The sequence below is a fragment of the Piliocolobus tephrosceles genome, chromosome 17 (genome assembly GCF_002776525.5).
Source record: "Piliocolobus tephrosceles isolate RC106 chromosome 17, ASM277652v3, whole genome shotgun sequence".
Taxonomy (NCBI): domain Eukaryota; kingdom Metazoa; phylum Chordata; class Mammalia; order Primates; family Cercopithecidae; genus Piliocolobus; species Piliocolobus tephrosceles.
Genome location: NC_045450.1, coordinates 22599007 through 22613314, shown reverse-complemented (window position 1 = coordinate 22613314; position 14308 = coordinate 22599007). Strand labels below are relative to the sequence as shown.

At 42.8% G+C, this 14308-nt stretch overlaps 1 protein-coding gene across 1 annotated transcript in view; it reads right to left on the bottom strand.

Annotated features, from left to right (window-relative positions):
- CACNG3 (calcium voltage-gated channel auxiliary subunit gamma 3) overlaps window positions 1-1690 on the bottom strand; it is a 108381-nt gene extending 106691 nt beyond the window's left edge. Inside the window, exon 1 of the mRNA XM_023189325.1 lies at window positions 208-1690. Within this exon, the coding sequence (XP_023045093.1) occupies window positions 208-418 (211 nt within the window). The 5' untranslated portion in view covers window positions 419-1690. The remainder of the gene's footprint in view (window positions 1-207) is intronic.
- Window positions 1691-14308: the final 12618 nt, after the last annotated feature.

Sequence of the window (14308 nt, the reverse complement as noted above, 5' to 3'; positions counted from 1 at the left end):
AGCTTATACTAAAAACAATCAACAAGACCCAACCCCTTTAGCCCACATGGCGTCAGTCTTGCTGTTAACAGAGTCTGGGCACCTGCACATTCTCAGCAATAATTTGAACTACTCTTCTCTCCTCGTTACCACTTCCATCTCCTCCAAACACCCACCAAAATATAAGAACTGGATTATTCAGAGCCATTGAGAGGAAATTGTAAATACCTTCTAGGCAGCACGTCCTCCACAGCCCCGAATGGGTCATTACTTCTTCATTCTTCCTGCTGGTTTCATTATCACTTGTAGATTTAGTCCTGCACACACCTCTGGAATATAACCAGTAGTCCGTGCCCACTGCAATGGTCATTAAACTAAAAGCTGCAAAGGCTCCCACAGTGGTGATCAACATCTGGATACCTCTGTCACACATCCTCATAATTCTTCATGGTACTCTGGACGGCTGGGGGTTGGAGGGGGAGAGTCAGTGCCGGAGGGGAAAATCACTCTGCAGCCGGGTAACCTAGCACAGGCTCTTCCAAAAATTCAGGTCTCCTTTTGTCAGCATCCACAGGGACTTTGGGAAAGCTGAGATTTCCTGTCTGGAGCTCTCTCCAGTTCCCTGGGTCGCCTATGGCCCTCGGAAGGGTGCAGGCTCCTGGGGGTTGGTCCGCATCACTGCTGCCTTCTGAGGGTCCCTGGGTTCCTTTCATTCCTCAGGAGCTTGGTAAAGACGAGGGTCCGTGCAGGGCATGGCTCCGGAGCCTGGAGCTGCCAGCTCGGTTTGAGATGCGCCTGGCTTCTCACAGCCCCGGGAGACTCAAGGCAAAGAAACCCAGAGAGGTCTCTGTGTGAGTGTGTGTGTGTGCGTGCGTGCGTGTGTGTGCGAGCGCGTGTGCTGGGGGTGAGGGCGGATGGCAAAAAATAGCACTGCTGGGAGGCGAGCCGCTGAGAAGAGTGTTCACTGCTTCCACAGCCTCGCAGGAAAGCTCTCCGCCTGCTCCCGACACCCCCGCTCAAACTGGAGAAAAGACAGAGTCCTGGGGCGGGGGCCGGCTGGTTTCCCCGGGGGCGCCAAGGTCCGTGGTGCTGAAGGGACAGCTCCCCGCCTGTTGCCCCGCCTCCGCCGTCCTAACGCCTAGGCTTTAAGGTCCGTGATGCTGAAGGGACAGCTCCCTCCTGCAGCTGCACACCGCCGCCTGAGCTAGAAACTCGAGGTGCTAAGGGTCTTTCTTCCCTCACCCGCCCTCCTCCGGGTCAATCAGTCGCCTCGGCCCTGCCCAGTCAAGCCCACTCTCAGCCCAAAGTTTCGGGAGACGAGGACAGTCCGCGCCCCGGCTCCTGGGCGCTGCAGCACGACTCGGTTCCTCCGCTCTGGGAAGCGTTAAGGAAAGGGGAAGGGGAGCGAAGCCCGTAGCGCACTCTCGCGCTCTCTCAGCACCCACCCAACGCGGCATTCTTCAATCCTCCCTCCCACCCCATGAGCCAGGCAAGTTTGCCTTTTGCTGCGGGCACCACTGGAGCCCACTGGGGAAAAAGAAGACCCGTAAGACCGAGTCTTCTTAAAGGCACCGGCAGCTCTGGGGACGACTCTATGGCTCACTTAGGCGGGCAAAAAGTGTTGTCACTATCACATCTGTGTAGAGTCTGTCTCAATTTGGTTCCCCAGCAAACAAACCAATATGTCTACCCTCGTTTCTCTGGAGCTCTGGTTTACACCGGAGACAACCTGCTCAGATCAGACCCGGAACTGTTCATATATATATGATCATGTATTCCTAAAACATGGAAGGAGCTAAAAGTATATAGACTCTGTAATGCACATATTAGGGACCCTGGGCAAAAGACTATAAGATTTTGGTCTTTGAATACACCTTTTATACATTTTTAACACATCTACATTGAAGGGAGTGATGGATTCATGGTGGGAGAGTCACTGAAAATGTCAGATTTTGTTCAAAGGTCTCTGAGATATTCATTTGTTAACATTGTTATCTAAGTCAGACCATGAAGCAGGTGAAGTTAGGTCTGCTTTGCTTGTTAGTCCAAAGTGCAAATGGCATTGCACACCTGAAAGCTCTCTTCCTTGGAAATAGCCAGTATTGCAAAGGTCCAGCATTTAACCAGCTTTTTATTACTATGTATTCTGGCATATGCACGGGCACACACCGAGTTGACTAGAAACAGCCCACAGAAATGCCCTTATTATTTTTTTTTATCATGGCATACTGGGACTGATATCCAGAGGTCAGGAATTTAGAAATGAGGCTGCTTGGGTTGTTTCCACAGTTCCTGAGATGTGTCCACAACCAGCTGTCATGTTTGGATGCTATTTAGCTGGACAGTAATATAACGGGAGGTAATCGCAGACACACATACTCCCCTGGTGCCATCTCTGGCTGCCTGGGAGCTTCTATTCAAGTGACTGAGTAGCAGCAATATATTGAAGGGTTCGCAAATGCAGCTCACAACTTCTTGGTGACTTTGCTACTCTTATTTTGGTGTTACGATTGAAGACTTTATTCTTGATGTTAGATAAATACGCATGTGCATGAGGAAGTTTGAATATATAGCTGTGGAATGATTGTGTTTGAATGCTCACCTGTGCTGTGTTCAGTTTAGTTATAAATTCTGAATGCCTGTGAATTTGTCATAGAAGTAAAACAAGTATGTAAATGTATGTTTGTACCTGCAGGCAGTGTTAGGACCATGTGAACATATTTGCTGCAAATGCATGGCATTTTTGCTATGTATAGGTATGTGTAGGTAAAGTATAGATTTGAATACGTAGGTGTGTATACCTACGTGAATTTAGTTGCATATGCATGTGTAGTGGTTCACAAACACTGATTTATGGACAGGAGGTAGAAATACTGAAAGCTTGCCACATAATCCACAATGGAATGGATAAACTTGGGGCCAGGACTACAGCTGTACTCCAGAAGAATGACAGAAGATAGTAGGGAGAGGATATACAAGGGCTCCTACAAGTTACTTAGTGTCATTTTCTTTCCTGAAATGAAAATTTGCATCTTAAAAACTATCCTGCCTTGATTATTGTTACTTTTTTTTTTAAAGGAAAGCCATATGTAACATGGAGGTGAGGTTGGTATTTCTTGGAAGGGTTTAATTCAGTTAGCAAAAATTTCCCTCCCCACTCTCAGAAAGTTAAATAAGATGAAATAATTAATAATGATCAAGGCAGCCATTTCAGGATCTGTTTGATTCTTCTCTTGCTCTGACAGAAGTGAGAAAGGTCTTCTTTCAAAGAAGGACCATGTTGATGAAAGATGAGTGAGCTTCGGGCTAAGGGACCGTATGCCCCAATCACTCCATTTACCAGACCCACAGTGGAACAACAGCATCTTCATCTCCACTCACTTAGCTCTACAACAGAAGCCCAGACAGGCAGAGTATGGTGCCCAGGGGCCTAGCAGAAGGATAGTTGGGGGAAAAGGATTAGGAGCTCAGGTAGATGAAGGTAACAATTATGTGCCCAGTTTTGCTGAATAAGAGAAAGGGATACATGTGATAAAACTGAAGCTTTGTCCGGAGCCTCTGACGGGGCCAGGCAGGCTCATTCTTTGGGATTGTTGTCCAGGGCCAACCTGATCACTGTGGGAAGTCCTGAACCTGCATGTGGAGCAAGTCAGAACAACTGAACGGAGTGGGAGTGTGGAGGCAGGGAGGCCGCAGTTAGTTCCCTACCATGCCTCCCAACTTACTAGGGGGTGACCTCATCCTTTCATTCAATTGAATGTGTAGGTGTGTAGACCTGGGTGCGTAAATACTGCTTGTAAGGCTAGCGATCGTTCCTCATTTTTACCACTAGAGGGCTCTTTCAACAGATCAACGAGGGACCCAAGAGATTCAGAGCTCTCTCCAGGGCGAGTTGGAGCTAGACTCCTGTTTGCTAATAGCCCTCTCTGATCCCACATATCTGGCAGAAGACTAGGAGACATTCAGACTTCTTGCAACTGATGTCTGATTCTCTTATTAAGACTTGTGTTTTCTTCCACTGGGCTGTCAGCTAGCGAAGCAGTTGGCACGGTTTATCTATTTATGCTTTTCCCTGTCCATCTTCTCATACATCTGGAGGGGTCAGTGACCCCTGTAAGAATGGTTGTGTCATTTAGGAAGGAGTACTGACAGCTGCTTCAATTCAGCAAATGCTTCTCGAGTGCCTACTATGTGCAAGGCATTCCACTATGTGCTCAGCACCTTGGAGAATACAAAGATATGATTCTCATCCTCCAGGGAGCAGATTATGCAGTTGGGAATATTTTATTAGTGAATTCACTTTGACTGTAAATGGCAGAAACTTACCAGAGCTAGCTTAAGAAAATGGAGAATGTGGTACAAGAATATGACGATGTTTCAAAGAACCATAGGGCAGAGGTTCAATCAGGCCTCAGCAGGGAGCAGGAACCAGCAAAAAAAAAAAAAAAAAAAAAAAAAAAGCCATCAGGAGTCTTGACAGTCACTTCATTTTGCATCTCTGCCTCTTTTCATATTTTTAGTTGAAAAATTGTTTTGCTTCATCTATTCTTTGATCCTCAAAATAGAAGCTAGATTTTGAGTTCTTATGTCATCTCTATTTAAGAAACCCACCCAGACTAAACTGGGAAGTTTTAGTCCTAATTCAAAATTTCCGGGAGAGACAACCTGATCAGCCTAGCTTATGTTGCTTGCCACTTCCTGGTCCATGCAGCTGTGGCCAAGTTTTCAGGGTCATGTAGTATAAACGTAGCCATCAGGATCAGCACCTGTGAGTTGTGGGAGGCTAGTTCTTAGAAAAGAGGGAAATTCTGTGATACCTCAGAAGACTTTACTGTGAAAAGCCCATGTGATCTACTTGTGGCACCACTCCAGTGATGTCCATGGGATCAGCAGTAAAATGTGACCACAAAGGAGAAGACAAAATGGCAGGATATGGGGCTCAGAAGGTACTGGACCCCAACTAAGTTGGGTGTCAGTGGTACCAAACCAGCTTTACCTTTTATTGGAAGAGAATGGAGCATCATCAGGAGAGAAAAAGTCTTCAGAGTTAAGGGCACCCACATGTGTGTAAGTCAAGGAGATGATGAAAACCAGGCACACATGGACTAAACAGTGTCATCCCCGCCATCTTGAATTCTCTCAATGTTCACACATAGCCTTGTTATGAGTTTTCTACTTTTAGATTCAACCTATAGAAAAAAGCATTAAAAACCAAATATGCTTACAAAGCATTCACACATCATTATTTCAACTTCAGTCTTGTTAACCTTCTTTCAGTATCTGAAACCCTTTATGCTCTCTTTGAACCCAATTACATGAAATTATGTTTCTACTCTCCAGACAGTGATAGAAATTGGAGGTAGAAGGAGGGAAGGAATGGTAGGATGTAACATCCTAATATTATTATGCAAAGATAATAGCCAAATATACTGTCTAGAGTTGATAAAAGGAGATCTAGAGTATCTTGTATGTCATTGAAAATTAAAGATAACCAATACAAAAAATAAAAATACTCTAATCTATATTTGGAGAAGAGAAGAAGAGACATTGGGGTAAAATGAACTAAACTAAAATAAAATGAGTAATGAGAATGAACAGGGTGGGACCAGAACAGTTGTTTTTTACTATAGCCACTTCTATCCTATCTGATTTTAAAAATCTTGTGCATGTATATTTTGATGAAAGTTTAAAGTTAATTCAAAAATAAATAAAAACAATAAGCAGTGTGCCAGCTGTCCATCTCCAACTACCTCCTGTTTAATTGATACAGAAATGCCAGGTGTTTCCTGTGACTCTCCCATTGATTTCCTGTGCTGAGAATGCTCTTCCCTGAATATACTTTATATGTAAGAAACATTTATTTTAAAATAATTTTGAATTTACATACAAATTGCTGCCCAGATATGTCATGGTTCAATCCCTCACTTCATTCATACCTCAGCTCAAATGTCACCTTCTTAGAGAATTCTTGAACTGCTCCATCTAAAAATAACACCCCATACTTCTCTCTATACTCTCACTCTGCTTTATTTTTCTTCATAGCATTTATCAATATCTGACATTATACTGTGTATATGTATATATATGTTTTTGTGCTTATTGTCATCTTCCCAACTAAAGCCAAAGAAATCCATGAGAACAGGTGCTTTGTCTTGTTCAAATCAAAATTATCAGACCCTAGAATAGTGCTCAGGATATAGTAGGCATTTAATTAGTATTTGTTTAATCAACTAATTGCATAAGTAATTATTAAGATTTACACCTGTGACAGGCACTGATGAGTAAATAACAAGCAGGAAAGACATTGCTCTTGATCACCTGAAACTCTTAGTCTCGTGAAGACGACAGAGACAATTGGATGAATAAGAGCAATTGCAGGCCGGGTGCAATGGCTCATGCTTGTAATCTCAGCACTTTGGTAGGCTGAGGTGGGAGGATCACTTAAGGCCAGGAGTTTGAGACCAGCCTGGGCAACATAGTCAGACCTTGTCTCTCCAAAAAATTAAAGTTAGCCAGGCATGGTAGTGGACACTTGTAATCCAAGCTACTCAGGAGACTGAGGCAAGAGAGTCCTTTGAGCCTGGGAGTTCAAGACTGCAGTGAGCCATGATGGTGCCACTGCACTCTAGCCTGTGTGATAGAACGAGACCCTGTCTCAAAGAAGAAGAAGAGGAGGAGGAGGAGGTAGAAGAGGAGGAGGAGGTGGAGGAGGAGGAAGAGGAGGACGAGGAGGAGAAGAAGGAGGAAGACGAAGAAGAAGAAGAAGGAGGAGGAGGAGGAGAGAAAGAAAGAAGGAAGAAGAAGAAGAAGAAGAAGTAGTTTCACTACTCTTTGTTGTTACACTACTCTTCAGATCCTCTTTACTGGGTTGGTGCATTTATACCCCTCTAGCCCTGACCTTTCTAACCCAGAGCTGCCCCCTCCTGGGACAACTGGGTCTCAGCTGATGAGAGCTGCCTCTCCCAAGGAATTAGAGCCCTTCTTCCTGCAGTCAGACACAAAGGTGTAAAAGGCTGGCTTCTTGCCAGAGGCAGGGACAACTCTGAGATACAATTTATGCTCCAGGGTCCTCTGATGATCAGGCCAAGGCTACCACATCCTTGTTGGGCTTCATCTCCATCCTCTTTGGTTGCCAAACCATAGTGTGCATTAGAATCACTTAGAAGGCTTGTTGAATGAGACATTATTGGGCTCCACCCTCAAACTTTCCAAGGTGGATGATGCTTGAAGATGTTCATTTTCAGCAAATTCTCAAGGGGTGTTAATGCTGCTCTTTAGGAAACCACAACTGGAGAATCACTGTCTTTTCTTATGTTTGTTCCCATGCTCCCTTGGGGTTTTTGCTAGAGATTACTTTCTCAATAAGTCTTTTGCATCCAAATATCTGCCTTAGGCTCTGCTTCTAGGGAATGCTACCTAAGACAACAAGGAGGGATAGTAAGGAACTACATTCCCAAACAATTCCCAAGCTTGATACATGGCAACCTGAGACTATTAAATCCCTAAACAGCTAAACTTCTAAAAGATCCTTGAGCCCAACAGGAAGCCTGTCCTTTCCAATTCCACCTCAGATGAATCCAGGGAGAGAGATGGACAGAGAAGAACCTTCCAGGGGACAGAGAGTAGGGTGATGAAAAGTAATGAATAAGGAAGTTTCTCTCTGAAAAGGGAACAGATTCGCTAGCCAGGGAAGTCTTCCATTCATAGGAAAGAGAAATATTGTTATTCCTGCTCAGCTGATCATTTCTATACATGTGTGACTGCTGTGTATACTTTAGTCTCGGCTTTTAAAAGTTTTTTATTATTGTTGTTATTATGTGGCTCCTTCTGCACTATTGAATGATGGATGTGCTGGAAGCAAGTAAATTGTCTTTTATTTTAGACCAAGAGAGGATACACCCAAACCTGCTGAAGAGGGCTGCAAGCTGCCCAGAAATCTTACCTTTTACATGGATGAGACTTTGGAGGTGGTGTCCTTTGGGTAAAGGTAAATGTATTCTATGTATAGAACAACATTTGCAGGCTAATTAACAGAGAAAAGCAAATTAAAACCACAATGGGATATCATCTTTTTCCAGTTAGAATGGCTATCATTAAAAAGTAAAAAAAAATAATAATAACAGATGTTGGTGAGGATGCAGAGGAAAGGAAATGCTTACATACTGTTGGTGGGAATGTAAATTAGTACAGCCTCTATGGAAAACAGTATAAAAATTTCTCGGCTGGGCATAGTGGCTCATGCCTGTAATCCCAGCACTTTGGGAGGCCGAGGCGGGTGGATCACTTGAGGTCAGTAGTTCAAGACCAGCCTGGTCAATGTGGTGAAGCCCCATCTCTACTAAAAATACAAAAATTAGCCAGGTGTGATGGCATGTGCCATAGTCCTGGCTACTTGGGCGGCTAAGGCTGGAGAATCACTTGAACCCAGGAGGCGGAGAGGTTGCAGTGAGCTGAGATTGTGCCACTGCACCCCAGTCTGGATGACAGAGCAAGACTCTGTCTCAAAAAAAAAAAAAAAAGAAAAGAAAAGAAAAGAAAAAAAGATTTCTTAAAGTGCTAAAAATAAGACTACTATTCTACTGTTCAATGAGCAGTCTCATTACTGGGTATATACCCCATGGGAAATAAATAATTATATCAAAAAGATACCCACACTTGTATATTTTTGCAGCATTATTCACAATACAAAAATATGAAGTGAACCAAAGTATCCATCAATGGAGGATTGGATAAAGAAAATGTGATATGTGTGCATGTGTGTGTGCGTGTATATATATGTGTATACATATACACACATATGTATATATACGCATATATACACATGTGTATATATATGCATATATATGCCAGAGAATACTATGCATCCACAAAAAAGAATGAAATTATGTCTTTTGCAGCAATATGGATAAAATTGGAGGTCATCACCCTCACTAAAATAACTCAGAAACAGAAAGTCTAATGCCACATGTTCTCACTTGTAAGTGGGAGTTAAACAATGGGTACACATGGACAAACAAACTAGAAAAAATAGACATTGGAGACTCCAAAAGGATGAGAGAGTAGGATTGGGGTGAGGGCTAAAAAATTGCCTATTGGGTACAATATTTACTATTTGGGTGATGGGTACACTACTGTTTGGGTGATGGGCACACTATTTTGCCACTATTCAATAATATGCATGAAAGAAAACTGCATTTGTACCCTCTAAATATATATTTTTTAAAGAATGATATTTCCTGGCAAAAAAAACATGGATTGTTACAGAATCTTCTAGTTGCTTACCCAGTAGGCTTTCCTTATTTCTTCTTACATAAGACTCCAATTGTGACTGGAGACACTCTCCCTAGCTGAAATAAAGGTACGTTGTTCAGTTTTCCTTACAGAGAAGGATGGTTTTGTCATAAAATTCTGACTGATACAATGTAATCAAAAGTTGCGGTGTAGATAATGGCTAAAACATGAGAACAACCCAAGTCTTCATCAACAGATGAATAGATAAACATAATGTGGTATATACGTACAGTGGAATATTATTCAGCCATAACAAGGAATGAAGTTCAGAAACATGTCACAACATGGATGAATTTTAAAGACATTGTGCTAAGCAAAATAAGCCTGATGCAAAAGTACAAATATGGCATGATTCCATTTATATGAGTTATGTAGAACAGGAAAATGCATAGAGACAGACAGTAGATTAGAGCTTATCAGGGGCTAAGAGGAGACAGGAACGAGGAGTTATTGCTTAATAGTTACAGAATTTTTGTTAGATATATGAAACAATTTTAGAAATAAAAGTGATGATTGCACAACCTTGTGAATGTGATTAATGCCACTGAATTTTATGCTTACAAATGTTTATAATGGCAAATATTATATATATTTTACCAAAATTTAAGAAAGGGAAAACAAAAGTTGTTCTGTGGGTTTTCTGTCAAATCTCCTCCCAGCAGGTTTTTGGACAGACTTTGCTAGCACATAGGTGACACTTTTGCTCTTGGCTTTCTTCCTACCTGGAACTAGGACTTAATGCTGGAGTCAGGTCAGCCATGTTGTTACATAAGGTAACAAACACATGTTTAGTATACCTGAAAATAAAACAGAAGAAGCCTGATCCAGGTATGGTGACTCACGGCTATAATGCCAACTATTCAGGAGGCTGAGGTGGGAGGCTCACTTGAGCCCAGGAATACAAGGCCATCCTGAGCAACATGGCAAGATCCCCTCTCATCTCTAAAAGTTGTTTTTGTTTTTTTTTTTTTTTTTGCCAGGTATGCTGGAGTACGTAATCCAGATTACTTGGGAGGCCAAGGTGGGAAGAACACTTGAGCCCTGGACATGGAGGCTGCGGTGAGCTATGATCCCATATCACTGCACTCCAGCCTGGGCAACAGAGTGACACTGATAGAAGCCGGAGTTCCTGACAGCATTATGGAGCTACCAATCCAGGCCAAAAGCTTTTATCTCCACAATTCTTATTACGTGATGAAAACAGACTCTTTAACCTATTTCACCCCTTTTCAAGTTTAGCAGATGAGCACAATTCCTAATTTATTCAGGCAAGGAGATGTGAAATTAGAGAGGTGGTCTATTGGTCATAAGCTTCTAGTCACAGTTGACAGAAATCCAACTTAAAGTGTATAAGACAAGCAGAAGTAATCAATTAATATGTGTAACTTAAAAGTCTAAAAGTCAATATCTATAGCTTCTGGGATCCATCTCTCTCCATCTCAGCCCTCCTCCCTCTGCACTGAGCCAGCTGTCTTCTCAAGCACCAAGAGCTCCTGGCTTGCATCTTACCAGCTGAGCAATCCTAGGAGAAAGAGGACATCTCTCCACCAACAGTTACAGTAAATGTCTTGGGTCTGCTTTCTCATCGACTCATTTAGTTCATACCAACCAGAACCAATAATAATGGACACTAAATGGAATCCGCCAATTTTTAGGTTTGGGCTACCTTTCCAATCTTTGGGCATATGGGAAGGAAAACCAGCCTTATTTTAATCCATGTGGACTGACAGTAGCGTGAAGGATGATGTTTTAGAGAAAATCGAGGTTACTGTTACCAGAAAAAGGTTGAAGAAATGGTAGGAAGTAAAGAATAATAGCTATTCACTGTGAACTACAGATATACAGATTCCAGATTATTCAGGGACTTTTAGCCATGTTAGATCATTCAACAAATATCTATTAAGATCTACTTATTTGCTAAGCACTGCTTTAGGTTCTAAGGGGACAGCAGTGAGCAAGACAGATAGATTCCCTGCCTTGAAAGAGCTTATATTTTAGGTGAGGGAGATAGCCAGTAAAAATGAAACCAACCAGCCAACCAAACAAACAAAAAAATGCAGGTAGTGAAAAATGCTGCAAAAAATAAACATAAGCAATGTGATACAATATGATCAATCTTGGCAGTAGAAGGACTGCTTTAGGTAGCATGGTCAGTGGGGCATTCTGGGGAGGTGGTTTTTGAGCTAAGAAAAGTCAATAGTGGAGGAGGAGTCAGTTCTAAGAGGATCTAGAAAAAGGTATCACCAGCGAAAGGATCATGAATGCAGCTTGTTGAAAAACAGAAAGAGTCATGTGGTAGACAAATGGTAAACAAGAGAAAAAACGGTAGATAACCAGGTTAGCGAAGTGGACTGTGGCCAGATTATATAGACCTAGTTGGCCAGGCCAAATGAAGTTTGGGTGTTAATTCTTTTGCAGGGTGAAGCCATTGCACAATTTTAAGCAGGGAGTTAACATGATCTCATTTATAGTTCAGAGATTTCACTCTAGCCACGGAGTGAATAATGGATGGCACAAGCAAGAGTAAAGGCTTGGAGATGAATTAGGAGGCGGTGGCATTAACTCAGGCAAGTGATATTGTATTGATGTCTTGGATATTAAGGAATATGACTGTTTCCTGAAAACTATGGAGAACATTGAGAGGTTTTAAGCAGGGAGTGATGTGGTCAAATTTGGGTTTTTTATTTTGTTTTTTGTTTTTTGTTTTTTTTTTTAGCAGTACATCAGTGCCTTGGCCATGCTCCATAGGACAAGAAATTGTAGCAGAGACCCAGAAGATGGCAAGAAAATAGTAGATCTCTTTGGCTCCAAGCTTCTCTAGGGCTTTGCTCTTCTTCTCACCACCTAGATTGAGGTATGGGGTGGGCAAGTTGTGAAATTGGCCATTTCCCCAAGACCTGACTTTAGAAACCAGACTCAGGATAAAGACCCCTCAAATTATGTCTTGGACAAACTTTGCCAGAAGAACCAGGAGAAAGAAGCTTTGTTCATCTCTAATCCAGAACAAGTTTTAGGAGAAAAACCTGAATCCATGGAAGCATCAAACACTGCACTTTGGTGCGTGGCAGACAGCATTGGTAGAGAAAATGGGATGTGGGGCTAGGGAAGTTTGGGTTAGAGTCCTAATTGCATCATCTGTTGTGTGACCTTGAGAAATGTAATCTTTCAGTGTCACTTTTTCCTCATAAATAAAATGCTATCTCTTTGGTCAATGAAACTTCCTTCTTGTGTAATGAGGATTACATATGATAATACACATAAGTGCTTAACACAGTGCCTGGCACGTATTAAGTGTTCAATAAATGTCAGCTGCAGCTATAAATGGAAGTATGATGCCAAAGGAGCTGGCTCTTAATGAGATTTGCTTTAATCTGCCACCTTGAGAATAACAAACGGCTATTACGTGGTTAATCAGTTTCCTTGAGACTTATGCAAGAGGAAAACAAAATGATCCAAGAGGCAGTTAGAGATTCAAATGGTGTCTTTATTGAGAGATGAGATAAATACCTCAAATAGACAACTAAGAAGCTTAAAACCACTTTGGAAACCTTCCTAAAATCAAGTGAAATAGAATGTAGTTTGGGGATCTTCCTATTGGCTTGGAACGTTGGCCAAAGCCTCAAACGTGAAAACAATAAGCATGAAATATTCCCACATCCAGAGCCAAAGAGCTGCCAAATGACTCCCAAGCCTTTACCAAGAAATGGCCAAGTGGGTCCTGTGATCCTCACTCTGATGACTCCCATCTCAACCATCTAGCCTGAAGGCTGGAGTTCAATGAGGAGGGAGAAATGACTGTGGCAGGAAGCTGCTTTGGATTTTTCTTATTCCATCCCCATGAGAGAAAGGGGAGTAGCTCTTGCCCACCAAGCCAAGTAAGAAGAGGCCAAATCAGCTTATTGGGGAGATTAGGGGAGACTGACATCCTACTCCCTGACGCTTGCTGAGCTATGGAGACTCTAGGTTGGTACCTAGAAGAGAGCAGTGAGTTCCAGCAGAACATCGTGTGGGACTACTGGGGAGAAATTGGCAAGTGTTGTCTGGTGTTTGGGGCACACGTGAACACCGGAACATAGAGGCTGGTGCCTGGATTCTACCTGGAGAACTATGACAGCAAGGGGTTTGTTGGAACCACCTTCCACTGCAGAGCAGGAAGAGAGAGCATCATAAAGCCGCTTCCACTTCCAGGATTTGGTGTAGCCGAGATGTGCTGAGTACCAAGTAGATGCTGAGAAAGTAACTGAGCTCAATCTCTCTTCATGGGACCATGTCCACGAGAGAACACCATATGGATGTCAGAGAGCAGCAGCCAAAATAGAACCATAGGCTGGGCATGGTAGCTCACACCTGTAATCCCAACATTTTGGGAGGCCGAGGCGGGCAGATCACTTGGGGCTGGAAGTTCGAGACCATTCTGGCCAATATGGGAAAGCCTGTCTCTACTAAAACTACAAAAAACTTAGCTGGCCATGGTGGCGCATGCCTGTAATCTTAGCTACTAGGGAGTCTGATGCAGGAGAATCGCTTAAACTCGGGAGGTGGAGGTTGCAGTGAGCCAAGATCACGGCACTGCACTCCAGCCTGGGTGACAGAGCAAGACTCTGTCTCAAAAAACAAAATAACAACAAAACAAAATAGAACCACTGATTGTACCATCTAACTAAGACTTTCACCTCTCACCCTCTACCAAACCCTAGATGCTACCTTCCCATTTCAGCCCCAGGGGAACCTTCAACAGAAGAAGGGGATGGAGAGGACATCCCTCCTCTCATTCCTGGAGGCTCTCCACTGATGGTCAGGCTAGAACTGGTCAAAGGGAAAGGCCTTGAATGGAATGGGAGGTTGCAGTTTGATTTCAACTAAATTGGACTTTAAAAATATTTTTATTATGAGAAATTTCCAAACATATACAAAATGGGCAGAGAAGCAGAATGAATGGATGCCCTTGTACCCATTGCTGGCTGCAACAGTGACTGACTCATGGCCAATCTTGTCATGTCTATGCTCCATTAACTGTATCATTCTGAAGCAAGCGCCA